Raw genomic sequence first — 20158 nt, forward strand, 5'->3', positions numbered from 1 at the left:
TCGATCAGCTTACACCTATTGGGTTTCAAGTTTGCCACTCCCTCCTTTCCCCCGTCCTCCCCCCTCCCCAACCCTCTGCAATCCAACTCCGTGCATGTCCTTTCCTACCACCTCCACCTCCACCCCCCCCGCCGGGCCGCACACACCTGGGCTTCCTGAGTCCAGCTCTCCAGTCCGTGCCTCCTGACGTACTGGGAGGTCCACTGCAGGTGCTTGTGCGCGGCGATCACGAGGGACTCGTAGCTGGGGCCGTGTGTTCACGCAGGTATGTGTTTTTGTGGGGTTTCGGGAGGCCATGAAGGAGGAAGGAGGGTGTGTGGAGGCGCCAGATGGTAAAGTTAGATGGTAAAGTGCCGAGACCCCTCCGTAGCGCCATCAGGAGGTGGCGGGGAGGGGCAGGGGCAGGGTGGGGGGTGGGGGGTGGGGGAGAGCGAGGGTGGGTGCGAGGGGGGTGGGCGGGGGGCAAGGGGACGCGAGAGCTGAGCACTTTAAAGACACACGCACACACTCACACACACACGCACACACACGCACACATACGCATACATACATACACACACATCTTCGCAGCAACCCGACATCACCGCGCATTTGGGCCCCACTGGGATTTCACCGGGTGGTGGTGGTGGTGCAATGGGGGTGGGGGGGGAGGGGGGGAGCAATGGGGGTGGGGGAACAACGAGTCCGAGTCTGGGTCCGGATTCTCAGGGGGGGGAGGGAGGGACACCGCGGGGGCCAAACCCGCACAAACTCCCTACCTCGTCGTATCAGTCTTGGTAGCGCCATCACTTTTCTGTGCCGTACTCCCGTTCCCGAATGATGCCGTACTAGTTCCGGAGCCAGACTTCATTCGGTTCAGCATTCGGCCCAGTCCGAATGATGCCATCAGAAAGTACGGCTCGTTATCTGTATCCACTCGATCAGGAAGGGCTCCGGTTTCGGAACTGGCGAAGGACTGGAGAAACCGCTGGTAGTACCGGGCGGCGGAGCCGGCGGCGGCACTGGCCTTCGACGGTGTGTGTTGGGGTCGGAGGTCGGAGGTGGGGGTGGTGGGGGTGGGGAGGAAAGGAGAACACTTCTGGAGGAGGAAAGGGGCTTTTTAGGGGCGGTTACCCCCCCCCAGAGACACACAGACAGACACACAGACACACACAGTAGTCGGTACTTTGGACCACCACCACCACCACCAGCTACTACTACTACTAGCTTCCTCTATAAATGCATACACATTTGTGTACGTGTATGTACATATGTACGTCCGCATATGCATCTACGTATGTGTGTGTATGTTTATACCTCCCGTACGTACCTTGGCCGTCTGCCCCCCCTGGAGGTCCCGTACATCCGAGATTTCCCTGTACACGTGTGCCAGCTCCAAGTCTATGGAGCGGCTCAGCCCCGGGTAGTGGTCGGGGTTGAGGGCGCCGGAGAGCGGCTCCAGCAGCTGGCAGCGGCACCGGTGCATGGCGACGGCCCGGGAGGGGTCGGACTCGAACCCGGCGAGACATCTGCGGATGGGGGGTTGGGGGTGGATGGGGCAGTGGAGAAGGGGGGGGAAGACGAACCACGAACCCGAGTGAAGCTGCTGCCAAGGACAGAGTGTTCAAGAAGTAGAACTGACCAGTAAGCGGTTTTGAAGGAGGCGACCTCGGGATGATGTAATGATGACGACCACGGAAACCTACTTACCTACCTAACTAACTAACTAGCCGCCAAGACTAAAAAAAGCGCGGAAGAAAAGCAGTAAATCGAATCCGTAAAGAACTAAAGATAGGTGTAGATGCGGCAGAAAAGTAGTAAAAAACTGCTGACGTGAAGCTGGAATAAAGTTTGCCGCCGGCCTGGCGGCGGCATTGACGAGCTCCCCCCTCCACCTCCCCCCTCCACCTCCCCCCTCCACCTCCCCCCTCCACCTCCCCCACCCACCTCCCCCACCCACCTCCCCCCTCCACCTCCCCCACCCACCCTTCCATATTCGTACACTCACATACATCCGGTTTAGAGCATCGTGAGCACGAGAGGTTTCCTTCCTACCTACCTACCTAGTATCTACATGCATACGTACATACATACATACATACATGCATATTACTTACGCACCTGTACATATTACTCATGTCCAACCGGATTCCCACGTGATCCGTTACCCAGCCGTCCAACTGGTAGTACGACAACGCCGCCTTGAAGTACGGCATGCCCGTATTCAGTAGCTCCCGTGCCCCCTCGAAGTCAGCGGCCAGGGCGGCCTCACCCCACGGGAACGTGTCGGGGGACGGTACGGCCAAACCCGAGAACCTGACAACCACCGGGTTTGGCAGTTGGGGGGTTGGGGGAGGAGGGGGGGTAAGGAATGGATCACCGCGACATGTGTACGTATGTGTGTATGTTGCGGTATGGTGCCGTACGGTGCGGTATGATGAGGGGAACGGGCGGGAGGGGGAAAAATGGCTCTCAAAACCCTAAAACCCTAGCTGGGACACCGATAATGACGTGTTCACATTGTCCATAGGCACAAGGAGACTCGGTCCGCAAGTACGGGACTATATTAAGGGCCAGTGCGGGTTCCGGAGCTAAATACGGCAGTTGTGCGGTTTTGGTTTGCGCTCACATCGGTTATTGTTTTTACATACTTGTCCTTTTCTTTGCGTATTCATATAAAGTTTCCACAACCATCCCTAACGAACCTTAACCAACCACAAGTAACCACCATGTTGATCTCGCACCTGAGGTAGTCGGGGAAGTACGACACGTCCGGATAGTGCATCTCTAGATGCTTTCCTTCCACGTGCCTAGCGTGGCTGGCAGCAAGACGCATGTTGTACACGCGTGCCGTAGCAAGCTGCAGTACGGCAGTACATCATTACAAAAACAATCAACATCAGTACATTGCCTTTTAGCTGCCGCAGCAGTCACAACAGCAGTAGCCGTTTCACACGCACACGCACACACACACACACATTCGACATTTCTATTCCTGCCCTTCAACCACCCCAACCACCTCACAACTAACCGGACCTGGATGTTTGCCGCGATGTCCTCCCCAAGTACCAAACCCGCAGCGGTGTCGCGATCCACAACTGCAACAACCGACAACCAAAAACATCAACGGGGTATTGATTCGGGGTGTCTGCGGTACGTGGTGGCCATCACTGGCGTTACCAGCACCGGTCAGAAGGAAGGAGAAGCAGTAGCAGCCGGGCCAGCAGCAGCAGTATTAGCAGCAACAGCAGTAGCAGCCGGGCCAGCAGCAGCAGTATTAGTAGCAGCAACAGCAGTAGCAGCCGGGCCAGCAGCAGCAGCAGTATTAGCAGCAACAGCAGTAGCAGCCGGGCCAGCAGCAGCAGTATTAGTAGCAGCAACAGCAGTAGCAGCCGGGCCAGCAGCAACAGTAGCAGCAGTAGCCGCCAGACGTCCCGGACTACCGGATCAATCACACAACACAATCCAGCTCACCAGCTTGCGCCGCCGCATGGCAGTACATCGCCAAGCCGTACGCGTGGACTTTGGCGTAGTAACCGCCCAACTGAAGGCAGTTATTAACCCACGTGTCAAGGTCGTACTTGCCTGTCCGTACAGAGTTCCAGTGCAGGGCCAAGGCCAAGTGCAAGAGTGGGGAAGGGATTCGGGGGGCTGGCCCCGATGGGGGCATTTCCCGGGTTGGAAGGATGGGACGTGTGTATGTATGTATGTATGTATGTATGCGCGTTTATTTTAACCTGAGCCGCGGGTTTTATGGTGTTTGACAACCGAAGTGGTGCACGAATAACTTAACCTTTGCGAGCTCCGTCGTCCAATGGTGTGGAAGGACGGTACTATTTATGTTCTTATGTCTGTCTTTATGTATTTTTATGTATGTTTTTATGTATCTCTTCATGTCTGCCTGTATGTCTGTATGTCTATCCCAACAGCGAGTACAACTGGAGTTGGAAGATCACGGAGTCCTCTTTATCGGGACTGTGCGTATGCAGAAATACAAAACACACACACAGGCGCGCGCCTATAAGTAACCACGTATACAAGTAGGTACCGTAGACACGCACCCACCCCGAATCACCGGGCCGAGGGCCCCAGATGGCAGGACCCACCGGCCCCTCATCGCCCCCCACAGCCCCCACACCAGCCCCTAACGACCAACCGGAAGCCAGTTGGCGGTACAGCGTGGCTGCGCAGTACAAGGCGGACCGATCCTGGGCCTTCATGTGGCCGTACACCTGCGCCAGGTAGAAGAGCGTCTTCGTGTACTGCAACTGTACGGCGTCAGGGTCATTGTCCGGAAGCTGCGACGGCAGGGGCGACGGCGACAGCGGATCCACGCGCTGCTCGCCTTCCGGGGCGGCCTCCGCCTCAACCTCCGCCGGGCACCCCGCTTTGTGTGCCCCTTGTGGAGCCCCCATCATCTCCGCAGCCGAGGCAGCAATACCGGCCTCAGCAGGCCCTCCACTACTGCCGCCGCCGCCGCCTCCGCCACCTGGTCCTTCTGCTACAGCCCCGGACGGCCCGGAGGCGTCACAGTCCTCGCAGCTGCCACTGTCCTGGCCGCCCTCGGAACCTTGTCCTTGTCCTTGTCCTTGTCCTTGTTCTTGTTCTTGTTCTTGTCCTTGTTCTTGTCCTTGTTCTTGTCCTTGTTCTTGTCCTTGTTCTTGTCCTTGTGTGTTCTGCTGCTGCTGCTGTTGCTGCTGCAGCAAGTGTTGTCCTGCGGGCTTGGAGCTGTCACCGTTGGTACCGTTGGTGCCGTTAGCACCGTTACTGCTGCTGCTATCAGGAGGAGATGTGGCGGTGGCGGTGGCGGTGGCGGCGGCGGCACCTCCAGCGATGGGCAGCACCGTGAGATGTGCACTCCGGGTTCCCGTACCGGTGATCCGCCGGTAGAGCTCCTCGGCCTGCTTGAGCCACTTCAGGGCTACTGGCAGGTCGCTACGATCGCTGCGGACGTGGAATGATGGAATGGTGGGTGCAACGATGCATGTGGGATGGATGTGGGATTGGTTTTGTACGTGAATGATGCGGAGTGGATGCGGAATCACGGCGTGGACAGGGTCCCGCGTGGAGAAGAGGGAGGAGCTATTAACGTATGGTGGGTACGAGGGGGAGGCGATGGTGGGTGCAACGAGAGGAGGAGAGGAGGCGGCGGAGGCCGCGGCGGCAGCGGTAACGTGGTGTGGCGTGTGATGTGGTCTGTGGGAGGAGTGGAGAAAGGGGTAGTGCTGAAAAAGGACAAGGAGGGGACCCCCGGTTCAGAACGGAGGATGGTAATCATGTGTTTGCGTGTGCGACATAGCGAAGGCATGACTCGAGTGTGGATATGCCGTACGCAACGCCGTACACGCGGGTGCAACAGCCGACCCCGAACAGGTTTAACACATTCCCAGTTTCCTGCGCCCCCACACGAAACCGCCCCTTCTCTTTTTTTCCAGTCAGTCCCCTAAAGCTTTGGTCGCCTAACATTTCTCCTGGCAAACCCACGTCTCAACAGGCAGGCAACGGACCTGTAGAGCGCGCCAAGAGCGTTGTACGCCTCAAGCAACCATGCCATGTAGGCTTCAGGAGCCTTCTCGAGAATGGGGAGCCCAGCTTTAATGCTAGATTCACCATCGGATAAGAGGTCTGTTTCCAACAGGATGAGACCGCAGCGAATTCGTGCGGCTGCGGCCGCTAGCTCCTCATCGGAGGGTTGCGCCGAAACTGGCACGCTATCCGTGCTACTGCTAACCGCCTCGGCAGAGTCCGAGGAAGCTCCCTGCTGGCCTGGAGCATCGGTTGCTGACGCTGATTGACTTTTGCTGCTCTCTGCGTTTGATGCGGGCTCTTCAGAGCAAATGGCGCGCTCACCCAGAAGTTTCTTCAACAAATCCGCCGCTTGGTATTTGTTTTTGTATGGTTGGGCTTCATCCTCTTCTTGGCAGCTGGTTGAACAAGCCTCCCGAATGCCGGCAATTAAGCCTTGTGTCGTGGGCATGTTAGAATGCTCAAAGGCACAGACCTGGAGGGTTTAATAGTCACCAAAAAAAGATCATAGCAAAATATTGACGGTGGATTTGGCGTTGCATTACTTGCAGAGTACCTAATGTGGCAGAAAAACAGGGCTTCCGTAAATCCCGTTCGCAACTTTTGTCATAACTTTTGTCATTTCACGTTCACACTAGTTCATGTATATGCCATGTTAACCATGCAAACAGGTTGCCAACATGCACGTAGCAAACACTCCCTAGCACTTGTATACCTGACGCAGTGACGCTGTCTTTTATCGCTGCATAGTTCTATCACAGGCTTCCAACAGCGCCGGTCTGTTGCACATACGTAGTTTCAAGGGATTATTTTTCACAAAGGATTAAGAATAACTGCAGAACTGGAGCTCAACCGACGTTGCTCCGTGACAAAGTTCCATCTGCTGGCTCCCCGTCCTCGGGATGAATCGACAAGACGTTCCATACTTTCCTTTAGATGCCGGTCCAACAACCTCTGATCGCGACTACAAGGTCAAGCCTCGACCAAGCAGCACCAAAGATGCGGCTCAGCTCAAGCGCGCAAACTCAATATCCTATAAGGGCGTCCTGGGCAGTGAGCTCCCACAGGGAATACGCCAAAGAGACAAGGTAATCCTGATGCGCCCAGTTTGCGCTCATCTCATCTCTTCGACTCGCGGGCACTCAGGCACGGGTGGGCTCGCGTGCATCGTCCACTTGCCCACAGCTCAACTCCCCTCCTGGTGTATTACCAACCTCGCTTGCCTCCCCTTATCCGCCTGCTTCTCTCCAGCTACCCGCGCTATCTACTTCCGGTCTCACCCTCCTATCCTTCCCCACCGGTCCATCTCCCCTGCAGTTTGTACCTCTCCCTTTGGACAGCAGCAGGGGCGCTTCCCCTGGGCGGGCTGAGGAGGAGGCAACCCTCAGCGAAATAGCCTCAGTGGCTCCGGGCACCTCGGGACGAGCCAGGTGGGCCGATGTGGGTCGGGCGTAGCTTCGTGCTGCCGTGCTGCTTGAATGCGCACGACGCGTTTGGGAGGGCCCCAACAAGGGGCGGATAAGGCAGGGCCCGGACCAGAGGATTGCCCCGTGTGCCGCTGGGTTTGGGATGTTGGCGGTGGAGGTCAATGGCGGGAGGTACCAGGTGGTGGTGCTGCGGGAATGAATGCATGGTAAGAGGTTCTCGAAGGCAGGCCGAGGGGGGGAGGGTTCCCTCGCGACTGTCTCATGGCCCGAAATAAGAAGTTTCGGAGCATATAGAATCTGGCAGCAGCAGCAGCACCTGCAGCAGCAGCAGCACCTGCCGGTTCCCCACAGGGCGGAGGGCGGAGGGCTCGCATCCGATATGACCACGGAGTTCCCTTGGCATTCCGTGCTCTGGGCTCTGGCAGTGCAGCAGCGGCACCGGCACCGGCACCGGCAGCGGCAGCTCAGGCAGCACCATACCAGTGGCGGGTGCTGTTACTGCAGCACTGCTCATGCGCTCTACATGTGCGGTTACATGTGCGGCTACACAAACGCATGTACATCTACGGTACGGCGCTACGGTACTCAATCACGGGACTCAATCCTCCCTCCCACCCGGGCGCCACCCCACGGACCACCAGACACACCCACCCACCTGGCTGCATGCAACCTTAGCCCACAAACCATCCGCGCCAGCAACCCAGCTGTGTCGTAATACTTCCTGTAAAACAAGCACCCGCATACGCGCCGGTATGCTGCTGCTGCACGCATCGCCACGACCTCTCACCGCGACAGCTAGCTCACCACCACGCTACCCTGTAACCATAGCCATGCAAAAACCACGTCGTGCCTCTCGACTGCACATGCAAACACACACATTTTCTCTCACACAGACACTCTCTCACTCACACGCACACGCACACAAACATTCTCTCACTCACACGCACACGCACACATACATTTTTTCTCTCTCACGCACACACATTCCCTCCCTCCCACTCACTCACAGGATCACGGTGTACTGTGTCGCCGAGTCGTTGGATCGGGATAAGCTCGAGTCGCTCATTCGAATCAAGCACCCGAGTAAGGGGGGATGTCCGCGAGCCGGGGATGTGGTGTGGTGTGTGCATGTACGTATGTCTGTGTGTCCTACGGGGGACAGCTGGGTGGTTGGGTACGTGTGAGAAGCTTTCTCGTGCGGGTGGGGGGCCGGGTGGGGGTGGGGGAGGTGGTTAGGGGAGCAGGGGAGGAGGGGGCGGGGCTGCAGTAAGAACTGGCGAGCTCTGCAAAACCGTGAGAAAAGGGGATCCGAATACACAGCTATGGTGCTCGCAACGGCAAGGCGGAAAAGGGAATAAAAAAACAGTAGGAAAAAAGCGATATCAACCGGTTTCGAACGCGAGCGGGATGCGAAATCCGCCACCGAGGAACTTTGGACTTTTAATTTTTATATTCAGTATTTTCAGGACCGCAGCGAAAGCAAGTGGGCAGGTGGCAGGCAACAACCGATGCCCTTCACCGCCCTTCACCGCCCGGTGCTCCACAGTCCTGTAACGACGCAAAAAGCCAATCTGAGCATCCAGGGTTACGGCTTTGCTGTGTTACAAGTCCCCTCTCGCCCAAGGCCCAACCCGGGAGAGCGACAGAGCGACAGAACGACAGAACGGCACATTCCACAATTACCGATAGGGGTAAAAGAAAGGAAGTCACATACGCACATGGCACATGGCACGAGCGACCCAAACCATTTTTAAATTTTAAATCTCCAAAGAGGCGGGAAGGATGTTTTTGAGGGCAGTGTGTGCGTCGTTTTGCAAACCCTAAGGATAGGGTCTAGGAATAGAGCATAGAGAAGGACGTATAATATATATATATACATATATATATGTATATAATATATATAATATATATAGGCTTTTTTTGAGAGGAAGGGTAGGTATACTCGCCCTCACCCCACGTTTTCTTTTTCCTGTGACTGTGCCAGCTTGGGAGACGCACCGATACGAGGATGTGATACATGCGCGCCTGCCGGGACCGATGGCGCTTGGAGGATGGTACGGCAGTACGATAGGCGGCGCTGCCGGGGATGAGGCGGCGGCGACGGCGGTGATGGGGATGCCGTCGACGTCGGGGGCTAGCGGCTTAGCGGTGGGGGCCGCTCTGGGGCCCCCCGACGTGTTTTTCTTTGACGTAAGTTTGCCGTGTGTGTGTGTATGCCGCCGTACATCTACAGGGATTGCAGTGGGCTATGGGGGGAGAGGAGGGATCTGGGCACGATGACGATTACCAGACGTGACGAGGAGCTGGGACCGGGGGGGGAAACCCGGGGGGAAACCCGGGGGTGCGAGGCGGTCCTGGAAGGGGTTTTATACACACACACACTATTTAAACACACATACATTATTTAAACACACATACACACCACACACACACACACATACAGCCGCATGCTGGCGGCATTGCAGGGGTTTTGCACTCCAGGCTTCGCTGCGAGTCACCGCCGACTCTATTCCGTCCTCTCTTCCATTCCCCCCCCTCCCCTCCCCCTCCTCTCCCATGCACCCTGCCACCGCATTATGATGACCTCCGCAAGGGCGGGGGGACAGGACCTCCTTCCCCCTTCCGCCACACACCCGCCACACAGCCCTCCGTGGCTTATTAGGAACAGGAGCGTTAAGTGAGTGAGCCGTTTCCGTTCCTTTTTGTTTTTCTCTTTGACTTTGACTAACGGCGTCCCGTACCTCCCCTGTTTTGCCTTTCCTTCCTTTTGCCGTACCCCATGTACGGCATGCCCTATTCTTTTGCCTTGCCTCTCACCGCTGCAAATACACCGCCGCCGACGGCATTCCTTCCTGAATATCCCGTACGGCAGTACGGCGTGGTGGCGTTCTGGGGCTTGCTGCAGCAGCAGGTGCAAGGGATCCCATCCGGCCCCCGGGGTGGGGTGGGGGGTTTTGGGGAACGATGGGGGTGGTCGATGTGTATGTGTGCGGTGTTGGTGGTCATGGTCCATGATGGCGGGAGGGCCCGCGGTCGAGCGGTGTTTCGTTTCTTTCAATGAGGGAGTGAGGTTGTCTAGTGCAGTGCAGTGCCGTGCCGACTTCCCCGCACATCCCACCCCAAACACCGCCGACACACACCGCCGCACACGGGGGGGAGGACCTTCCACTTCCACGTCGTCTCCTCAATACTTTTATTTGTTTGGATATTTGTTTGCATATTTGTTTGCATATTTGTTTGAATATTTGTTCTAATATTTGTTTGAATATCTGTTTGGAGAAGTTAGCGACATCGGCGCACACACCTATTTGTGTTCATTCCTTTGCCAGCGGGGGCTGATATTCGCGTTTGCCAATATGTACGAACACCAGGTTGATGACACGTGTTCACATGCACTTGTATGTAGACGTGCCATCAACTACTGCCCGGCTCCTGCTCTAGTAGTACTCGATTCGCAAGTCGGTGCCCAGCAGGGCCCTCTCGCCTCCCTCTTCCCACCTCTTTCCCCACCTCTCACCCCCCGTTTCTTCCCCCTCCCTCTACCCCCCCTTCCCCCCTTCTTTTCCCCTCTCTCTCTCTCTCTCTCCCCCGCACCACCACCACCACCACTACCACCACACACACACACACGCACCGGGTCAGGAGCTGGCGACTCTGCGCTCCGTGGCGCAATCCGCGGAGCAAAACCCCCTCACCCGGTACGAGAAGGACGAGTTCACGTTCAACATCAGCGTGTCGGAGCCGCCGCACATACAGAACGACACCATAACCATCAACCGCCGCCAGGCAACGGACTATCAGGTAGTTAGTTGGACGTTCATGTGGTTGGACCTGCCTTCGCAAGGCCGGGCGGTTGGCGGAAGGTTGTCTCGGGGTGGGTGGGCGCGGCCTTGATCCGACATTTCCTGTGTCGGAAGGCAGACGGAGTGTTGAACCAAGTACGGCTGGCGGCTATACGTGAAGTACGTGAAGCACGTGAAGCAGTGAGAAGTATGGGGAGTCCATGTTGAAGGGCCTTTATCTTCGCTGTGTTTGGATCAAGCCAAATACTTCAATGCGTGGGACAGACAGACAGACAGGAGGAAGGTTGGTGTTAATCATTCCCCCCCCACCCGCCAACCACCTCTCATGCCCCCCCCGGCCCCCCCGACCCCGGTAGGTCCGCCTAGCCATTAGCCACGCCCTGGCCCAATCCACGAAATTGTCGGTGTACGAGGAGGAGGTAGTGGCGCTGGTTGAGGAGTCAAGACACCTACCCCAGGTTCGTACATCCGTACGTTCGTACGTGGCGTGGCAGGTGTATTCCCGGGCGGGTTACAGTCGTACCTGGGGCCCTTGTACCGAGCGAACCAGCAACAAGGGCGGTCGCGAGTGGTGATGCCTGTGATTAGTGCTTGGGCCGTTGTGTGCGTGGGGGATGGTGTGTGTGAGGTGCTTGCGGGGGGCTGCATGTGGGGGTGTGTATGTGTGGGGTGGGGTGTTGGGGGAATGAGGAGGGGGAAATGGGAAGATCTGTCCGGGACATGGGCGGCTGGGCGGTTTCATCAGCTACACATACATAACGAAGGCACACACACACACACACGTGAACATGTAAACATGCAGGAACCTGCAATCCCGCAATCCCGCGTTCCCCCGGCCCGCGCCCTGCCTCACACCGCCATCACCCCCGTCGCGTCCCCTGTGGGTTGCTCGGTGCCTTGCCTCCGAAAACCCTCAGCCTCCGAAACCATTCCAACGTCAAGCCCCTTAACCTCCGAAACCACCCACTCACCCACCCACCCGCCCACCCTGACCCTAACTAGGACCTTGCCGACCACGGCCGCGTGTCCATGTCCACCAAGAAGCTGACCCAGCTGATCGGCAAGGTGTTCCTGCAGTCCTCCACCCTCAACCTGCTGTCCTCCGTCATGGATACGCCCGAGTTCTTTTGGAGTGCACCAGACCAACTGCAGGTGCGTATGTATGTATGTATGTATGTATGTATGTATGTATGTATGTATGTATGTATGTATGTATGCGTGTATGTGGAGGGGGGAGATGGGGAACGATCGGCGAGTGAGGGGAAGGGGAAGGTGACCCGCATCCGCCATTCAGCTTCTAATCACCCGCACACGCCGTCGTACATCCAGTACGCCACGTACCCAATACTCTACGCACACTCCCCTCCTGTAATATTGGCCCTCATCGTTGATCGTGGGCCAAGCCACTCCGGCCGAATCTTCATCACATCGGTGTTAACCCAGCTCCCTTCTCCTAACCGCCTGTGCCACTCCCTCACCTCCTCCTGGCAGCTTCCGGACCCCCGCAGTCCATTCCGATAACGGACACACCTTGTTCCGCGGAGGAACCCGCTCCCGCTCCCGCTCCCGCGCTTTCAACTGCCACATACACATCCACGCCAGCACCACCATCACCACCACCATCACCACCACCATATCACCACCACCATCACCACCACCATCACCATCACCACCACCATCACTACCACCAGCACCATCGCCAACACCACCAGCACCACCACCAGCACCATCCACTCGCCACCATCCACTCGCCAACACCAGACTCCACATCCGCATCCCTGGTTTCCCGCAACTTACCCGTGTTTCCACCTCCCCGAATTTTCCCGAACCATAAGGCCCTGTACGAGCGTGCGTGTGAGTATTTGGAGCTGGACACGCGTGCCGAGGTGCTCAACGCTCGGTTCCAGGTCCTGCAGGAGATGCTGGACATGCTCCGGGACCACAAGAACAACTCCCATGCTGCCCGCCTGGAGTGGATCATCATCTGGCTCCTGATGGTGGACGTCATCCTGATGCTGTTCCAGCTGCTGAGCCTGTTTGGTTTGGTGTGATGGTGGTGGTGTGGTGGTGGTGTGGTGGTGGTGTGATGTGTGTGTGTGGTGGGGAGAGGAGAGGGACAACGGACAAGACAGGGACACGACATGAAATGAAACACACCGCAGTGGTGTTGATATGGGAGGGAGTTGCTGAGCGCGTGATGATGCTCCTCCAGTACAACCCCGGGGGGGGTGCGAGGAGGGAAAGACAGGACAGCATTAAACCTGAGCCCACCCTCCCAGAGCTGAACCGAGCGGCTGCACCAGAGCCTCAGTTGAATCTGAGCTGGGCTGAGCTGAGCTGAGCTGAGCTGAGCTGAGCTGAGCTGAGCTGGGTCGGACTGGGCCTGAGTCGCTAGGTCTGTAGTGAGTCGCTGGGCTGTAGTTGCGGAATTCGAGGCCCCGGGTGTACTGCACATGTGGTGTGCTGTGCAGGGGGTTAGGGGTTTCACGGCGTGGCTTCACTGCAGGTGTGTCTGTGTGACTTGAGATGTGTGTCTGTGTGTTAGGTGGTAGGATGCCCGAGGGTGCGCTATCGGAAGGTTTTTCTAGGGGTGCATGTTTATGTGTTTTGTTTTCCTAGGTTCGTCTGTGTGTGTGCCTGTGTGTATGTGTGTGAAGGTTACAAGTATCTGACCGGATTTGACACTGGCCAGGGTCTGCTGCCCAGCCAAAACGGAAAGACCGCCTAAGCTCTCTCCCGCGGACGGGAGAGGGGCGCGAGGGGCCTCTACCCCTCCAAAGCAGCCGAGAGCCGTAGGTCCGCTAGCTCCGCGCTCCTCCCCCCCGGGGATTGGGAAGTGTCGCACGCGCGTGCACGCTCTCACGAGTCATGGCTCCGTCACGCGAATTTGCACACACAGCCTGAAACACGAAACAAGGCTCCTCTCCCTCCCCGGCCTGATCCGGCTTTTCGGGTGAGGTTTCACCTGGAACCCCTGTACGACCCTACCCTCCCTGCTAAGGCACCAGGCGCTATTAGGAAGCTCACCCGGTCTCTCACCCGATTCTCCGTTGCGGGGGGGAGCGGGCAGGGTCTAAGAAACGCTACCTTGCGCTAACCACCTCTCGAGCGCACGCGAGGGGGCCCGCGCACAGACTAGGCTGGCAGCTATCAGTGCACCGACGGGGCTAGGCATCCCTAGCGGCAGCACCACATCGGCACAACTCGCACACAGCGTCCCCAGTCTGCTCGTCACTCCTCCCAAGCCCTGCAGCAGCGACCTCTCGGAAACCCTCCAACTGCCCCTGCCTTGGCGCTACCTGTGGCAAGGGGAGCACTCTCCCCCTCGAAACGGACCTGTGGCAAGGGGAGCACTCTCCCCCTCGAAACGGACCTGTGGCAAGGGGAGCACTCTCCCCCTCGAAACGGACCTGTGGCAAGGGGAGCACTCTCCCCCTCGAAACGGACCTGTGGCAAGGGGAGTACTCTCCCCCTCGAACTCTACCCGGACCCAACAACGAAAACCCCTCAGGCCTATCCCCTCCCCACCCAGCGGGATACCCCATCTACGGGTGTCCAGCCCAACTGGCTTTTCGCAACACAGGCGGCCCTCCACCACCGATGAAAATGTGATGGTCGGCACGATTAGAATTCTGTGGGGGGGCCCACCCTCTGTTCGATCCAGCGCCTGCTTGCGGACATCAGCCCAGAACGGCGAGCGGCGGCAGCAGAGGTCCTGGACCCCACACAGAGCGTGCAGCAGGACTGGGCGCCGAGGACATGGTAGATGCACGACTAGGTGGCCGTGTCGGCTGGCGGCTGGGGGGCTCGCTGCACCTGAAACTGAAATAGCATAGTCACGGTCAAGCTCGCCACACACACCTACAGCTACAGGTGGTCACGGAGCAGTCGCGGGCCTGCATGCATGCAGTGTATGAGCAGGAAGCGAGAGGCAGCAACAGCCGCAGCTGCCAGCTACAGCAGCCACAGCCTCGGCCGCAGCAGTGGCAGCAGCAGCGCCCATGCTGCAGGACTGTTGCATGCCGGGAACACTGCGGGACGGCTGTGGGCGGTCAACAGTGGGAGCGGGAGCACAAGAGGAAACTCTCTGGCGCCCGGCTGTCTACGCCGCTCCCCTGCCCGATAACACGCGCGGCACCATCTACACGGCACCATCTACGTGGAGCCCTGTGGCTGTGGCGGATTCGGAGGAGCGACAGGACAACAACAGCAGGTGCTGCAATGGCCATTTTGTAGAGCACCTTGATGATGCCATCAGTGAACCGGGCGGGCATATGGCCCGTGGGGCCGTATGGAGGGGAGCCAGGAGGGGGGTGCCAGCCACAGACGAAAGGCTTTATACGGCTCCGTTTTTTCTATCCCGGGGCCTTACCGCGCGGCGTGGCTTTGAGGGCTGCTGTCATCTCGGTACTTGTGACAAGCGGCCGCCACACATCACTGTCCGCGTCCTCTGCCTCTGGCCTCTGCTTGGGTTTGCAGACGCCTTCTATTGATGATCATAGCGCTGATGAGCTGTTCCGAAAAGTAAGTAAGTAACAAAAGCGGGGACGGCATGGATTCCAAGGGAATAATTGTGGGCACGGGTGACGGGCGCAGTATTGTGTCCCTGAAAGGTTCCCAAAATCAATCTCGATGGGTGTCCCGCCAGGTAGGGAGTCCTTGGGTCCTCCTCAAGCTGATGGAAGGTTATGGACTCGGTTGTAGTGACCTGCGCGACGATTGGGAGTGGAGCTAACGATGCCGTTGGTCCCCTTGGTTGCTCGTGGTGGTGGTGGGGTTGGTGGTGAGAGTCCTGAACCCGAAATAGTCACCGAATTCGCAGCAGTCGGCACACATGGGTGATGAGGAGGTTGAGGGTGACCCGAAACATCGGGGCAGGTAGCTAGGAACTGCCAGACTAAGTGGTCCCACGGGTTAAGCAAACGTCCTACTTCACGCAACCATAATCCCTGACTTATCACCTGTATTACTTATACACTTAGATATACACATAGACGTATGCTTATTTTATGTCACTGTGACGACTGCAAGGTAGGACGTGCAGCGGTACATATGAAGCGACTGAAGCTATTGCCGCCCCAGCCCCCACGACCCATGGCCCGGCCTTGCAGCCGATTAACGGCCAACGGTAACGGTAGACGGTTGATGTGCCGTGAGAACTGAGTGAGAGCAAACTGAAAACCGCATGTTCGGTGTGCATGAGCTCGGGTCGTGTGATGAACCCCCCAAAAGGGGGGGAGGTGTGTTGTACCATTCCTCTGTACGTCGGGTCTTTATGTACCCTACGGGCGGCGGCCAGGAGCTATAGGGCAGCATGGTGGAGGCGGCTGCGGGGTGGGGGACTTGGGGGAGCACATTCACACAGCGGTGGAGGGATGATGTAAACTGGAAGATACCACTGGCGTCTTGTATGGATACGTAGTAACTGATAAGCCTCCGCGCCTGCGTATTACGCAGAATATGCAAAGCCTATTGTAAGAAAGCTAACTTTTAAGCGAAATTGCACCTCTCATCAACCTCAGCTAGGATTTCGTTAAGAGTGCCGGTGCGATGAGTGTACTAGAATATAAGTGGACTAAATTATATATGTCTGTAAAGTCCTTAGGATGTGCGGTGGCGTTCGAAGATGCGGTCGCGGAAGGCACAACAGGCAGCGGCAGTCCGCCGGTCAGGTGTCAAGTCGCGAGGCCTTGTTTATTTAACATATAGTATGGAGAAAGGGAAGAAAGAAAAAAATATACTTCGTATGTCTGGTGGCACAAGAACCAGTGGACATGACCACCTGCGGGGTGGTGCACTTCTTTTCTAAAGTCACAAAGTCAAAAGTCAAAGAGGACGCGGCGAAAGTGAGCGGGAGCTATGGAGACACACAAACGCAGACACACATACAGACACACACACATGCAAACTGCATGTACACCTTTTGGCGGCCATGTAAGCGATCTGAACTTTGTTCCTGAAGCCCACGGAAGCCGCGTTCTAAACCACCGTAAAAGTTCATTTGTCTCCCGTGCTGGCACACATACATACATGGCCCAAACGCGTAACGCCCACCAGGAGGAGCATAATCGAAGGACACCTACATAGCTCATGGAGGGAGCCAAGGGGCCTTATTCCAGTCACACCGGGTTCGGCCGATACGGTACGACACAGTAGAGCGGTAGAGCAGTAAAAAAACAGTGGCCTTGAGGCCGAAGCGGTTTACCAACGATTGGTGGATAGCCCCCATTAAAGAATAAATGTACTGCGTACTTGGCATTTACGGCTCACAGGCACCCACTAGGTCAGACTTCCTCCTCTCCTTTTTGCCCACATTGCGTCCTTGGTCGCCTGCGTTTTGTTCTGTGTGGTCATCGTCATCACCATCATCATCGTCAGAAGCAGCACAAAGTACGACACGGTACGGTACGGTATGTAAGGACACAACGCGCCCGCAACCCAAAGCAGGAAGCCTTCGACGGCTGGTGATGTCACAGCGTTCGCAACGGTCTGAACAACGCGGAAAAGGAAGCGGCGCGGCTCTTTTAACGAAGGACGTGGCACAAACCCCAAAAAACCCTAATCTTTCTCCCCCTTCCCCCCCACACACTTCCTGAATTTGACTTGTCCCCAACGGCTAATCGCCGCAACCGCCGTTCCATCATATAGGCGATAAAGCCCTTTCTGACATCGCCAGGAAGTCCAGTGGATGATGTTCCATCCCCCCTCTTCAGGAAAGAAAGAAAAAAAGAAAAACTTGACAGACGTCTGATGGCAGGTCCATTCATCCAGGCGCTGCTGACGTCACCCAGCCAGAGACAGTAAAGCGGACATTCCCGGCTGCTCTTGCTGCTGCTCCACTCGCTCCCCTGATCGCCGTCGTCGTAGCATCATCATCATCATCATCATCATCATCACCTTTACCTTCTAGAAGATCGTCCTTCCTGGATTTTCATTAGTTGACGTCACTCCTGTTTGCACGTAGCTCCTTCGTACAGAGATCGCAAACCATGGGCGACAAACCCAAGTACGAACAAGTACGAACAAAATCCAGAACTATTTGTTGTGCTATGATGTGTGTGTGTGCAATGCGCGCATTTTCCCACACGGAAAAAGTGCACGTGGAAGGAACACTCGACGCGCGCGCGGGGCTTGGTCACTGATGCCGCCGAACGCAAAAGGCGTACCATCCTGCACAATACATCTAGTACCTAAAAACACATCCCGCGGGTTGATTATCCACCAACACATGTTTGTGATACTCCGGTATTCTGTCGGCCGTGTGGTACGACACGTCAATACACACACACATACATACACACACATACATAGGTGCGCGCGGAGATATGTGAAGACACGGGGTTTTGAACGCACACACACAGGGGGGGGGTTGCGCTGGAGCCATCAATATGCCTTCGTGTCGTGTCAGGTTGCGTCGTGCCACAAAAACACGTTGACGACGTGGAAGGTACGACGCAGTCATGGAGACGCATCACGCTTGCGCGATATTCCCTGATGGTCCGCTGGGCCGTACAACATCTTGTCGTACCGTCGTACTTGCGTATACTGTTACCAGGAAAAAGAATGCTAAGGTGAACGGCTGCACCCCTGATTTTGAGACGTCCTCAGCAACACCAGGAGACAGCCAGCGGCACTTTTTCATGTACAACAAGTATGGCACCATGCTCTGGGAAGATGCTGCACCGGCACACGCGCCGTCCGGGCTGCAGCAACGCCAAGACGCATCCTCGTCGCCCAAGGGCATCCTGCTTTCTCCTCATACAACACCTAATGCAGAATACGTCCCTCCTGCGTTTGCATAGTATTCTCATTCCCCCAGCACGACCTCAGTAACAACAGTAGCAACCCTGTCGGCCGCCGTACAAAGTAAGCGTACGTGAACGGATGGCGATGATTAACGATACAAGGGCGGTCCCCGATTTCTTTGGAACAGCGTCCAAATACAAGCCCCTCTCCGCTTCTGCTGTTTGTGCTTTGGCGCCGGATCCGGGCAGCGGCGGCGGCGGCGGCGGTTGTGGCGGCGGTGGGAGACCTTGCTGACGTTGCATCGTCAAGGTTACGACAGGGATGCTCGCTCCGCAGTTGGCGTCGATGCCGGCGCTGCCGGCGCCGCCGGCGACGGCGGTTCCTCTGATGGCGCCACTGCCTCCGCCACTGCGCTAGCTGCCGCTGGGCCGCGGCCGCTGCGCCCGGACGGTGCCGCCGCTTCGGCGGCATCGGTTGTGGCGTACCGCTCTGCACGGCTCAGACGTCTGCGGTACATGGCGGCGGTGGCGATGGCCGCAGCGAGAAGAATGGTGCCGACGGGTACGACAACGGCGACGGCGATGATTCCGCCGGTGGAAAGGCTTGAGTCCTTGGAGCGCAGCGTTTGTGTATTCAACCCTTGAAGCTGCGCTGGCGGCGGCGGTGAAGACTTCGCTTGCGAACCCGCCGGCGGCGATAATTCTGAAACCGCCAGTGGCGGCGGTGACGACGACCGAGATGGCTGCAGCGTCGGCGTCGGCGTCGTCGGCGGTGGCGGCGGCGGCGGCGGTGACGGCGGTGCCGACGCAGTGCGGATGACCAAAGACTCCACGTCGGTGATGCTGTACGTGTCCCGGAAGGTCTCGGAGAAGAGGCTAGCGGGTGTGGTGGTGTTGATGGCGCCGATGAAGTCTTCGACCGGCTGATCCGACGGCGCCGTCAGCAATGCGCTGAAGATGATGCTGCCATCGCGCAGGTCCGCGACGGTGCAGTTGATGGCTTGAGTGTTGTTCTGTTTGGGTGGGGAGTGCGGGTGGGGAGCACAAGGGGAGAGAGAGTGTGTTTGTGTATGTGTGTATGTGTGTCTTGGAGGGAGGTCACGGGTTTTGCGTGTGTGTGCGTGTGTGTGTATGTGTGTATGTGTGTGAGAGAGAGAGCAACCACGGGCAAGTGGGTGTAGCCGACGAGGACTTTGGGGGGGCGGGAATATACGAGGTGAACGCAGGCAAAGGGAAGTGGGGTTGGGCCGTAGTAGCACCATAGCGGCGGGGAAATGTCCTCCGGCGGGGAAATGTCCACCAGCATATCCTAGCTCTGTTATTAACCTTGTGGTACCACAGCCTCAGATTAGCTGATCCCTTTGACCAATCTCTAAATTGCTGAATTTCGTGATAAAAGATAAGTACGGAAGCTCGAAGGCATGGGTATGACAGGGAAATACGGCAGTTCCTACAAGACTGCAGGAAGAAGCTTTTGGCTGTTGGGGCAAAATGATGATGATGGTGATGATGATGGTGATGATGATGATGGTGATGATGATGATGGTGATGATGATGGTGATGATGATGGTGATGATGATGATGATGATGATGATGATGATGATGATGATGATGATGATGATGATGATGATGATGATGATGATGATGATGATGATGATGATGATGATGATGATGATGA

At 57.0% G+C, this 20158-nt stretch overlaps 3 protein-coding genes across 3 annotated transcripts in view; 1 reads left to right on the forward strand and 2 right to left on the reverse strand.

Annotated features, from left to right (window-relative positions):
- VOLCADRAFT_117383 (uncharacterized protein) overlaps nt 1-5956 on the reverse strand; it is a gene marked incomplete at both ends in the record, with an annotated part of 10713 nt that extends 4757 nt beyond the window's left edge. Inside the window, 11 exons of the mRNA XM_002949878.1 lie at nt 147-243; nt 759-1006; nt 1310-1508; nt 2101-2295; nt 2724-2839; nt 3016-3077; nt 3454-3564; nt 4055-4378; nt 4495-4752; nt 4853-4923; nt 5487-5956. Coding sequence (XP_002949924.1) covers nt 147-243; nt 759-1006; nt 1310-1508; nt 2101-2295; nt 2724-2839; nt 3016-3077; nt 3454-3564; nt 4055-4378; nt 4495-4752; nt 4853-4923; nt 5487-5956 — 2151 coding nt within the window. The remainder of the gene's footprint in view (nt 1-146; nt 244-758; nt 1007-1309; nt 1509-2100; nt 2296-2723; nt 2840-3015; nt 3078-3453; nt 3565-4054; nt 4379-4494; nt 4753-4852; nt 4924-5486) is intronic.
- Nucleotides 5957-6441: 485 nt separating this feature from the next.
- On the forward strand, nt 6442-15898 carry VOLCADRAFT_90235 (uncharacterized protein; the record flags this gene model as incomplete). The annotated part of the gene is made up of 11 exons (XM_002949773.1): nt 6442-6558; nt 6823-6935; nt 7942-8015; nt 8917-9122; nt 10575-10733; nt 11092-11193; nt 11738-11887; nt 12427-12780; nt 13207-13241; nt 15215-15259; nt 15847-15898. 11 exons carry the CDS (start codon nt 6442-6444, stop codon nt 15896-15898), a joined length of 1407 nt encoding a protein of 468 aa, XP_002949819.1.
- Nucleotides 15899-18791: 2893 nt separating this feature from the next.
- VOLCADRAFT_90236 (uncharacterized protein) overlaps nt 18792-20158 on the reverse strand; it is a gene marked incomplete at both ends in the record, with an annotated part of 4939 nt that continues 3572 nt past the window's right edge. The window contains 2 exons of the mRNA XM_002949879.1: nt 18792-19091; nt 19302-19493. Of these exons, the coding sequence (XP_002949925.1) occupies nt 18792-19091; nt 19302-19493 (492 nt within the window). The remainder of the gene's footprint in view (nt 19092-19301; nt 19494-20158) is intronic.

This window comes from Volvox carteri (assembly GCF_000143455.1).
Source record: "Volvox carteri f. nagariensis unplaced genomic scaffold VOLCAscaffold_16, whole genome shotgun sequence".
Lineage (NCBI taxonomy): Eukaryota > Viridiplantae > Chlorophyta > Chlorophyceae > Chlamydomonadales > Volvocaceae > Volvox > Volvox carteri.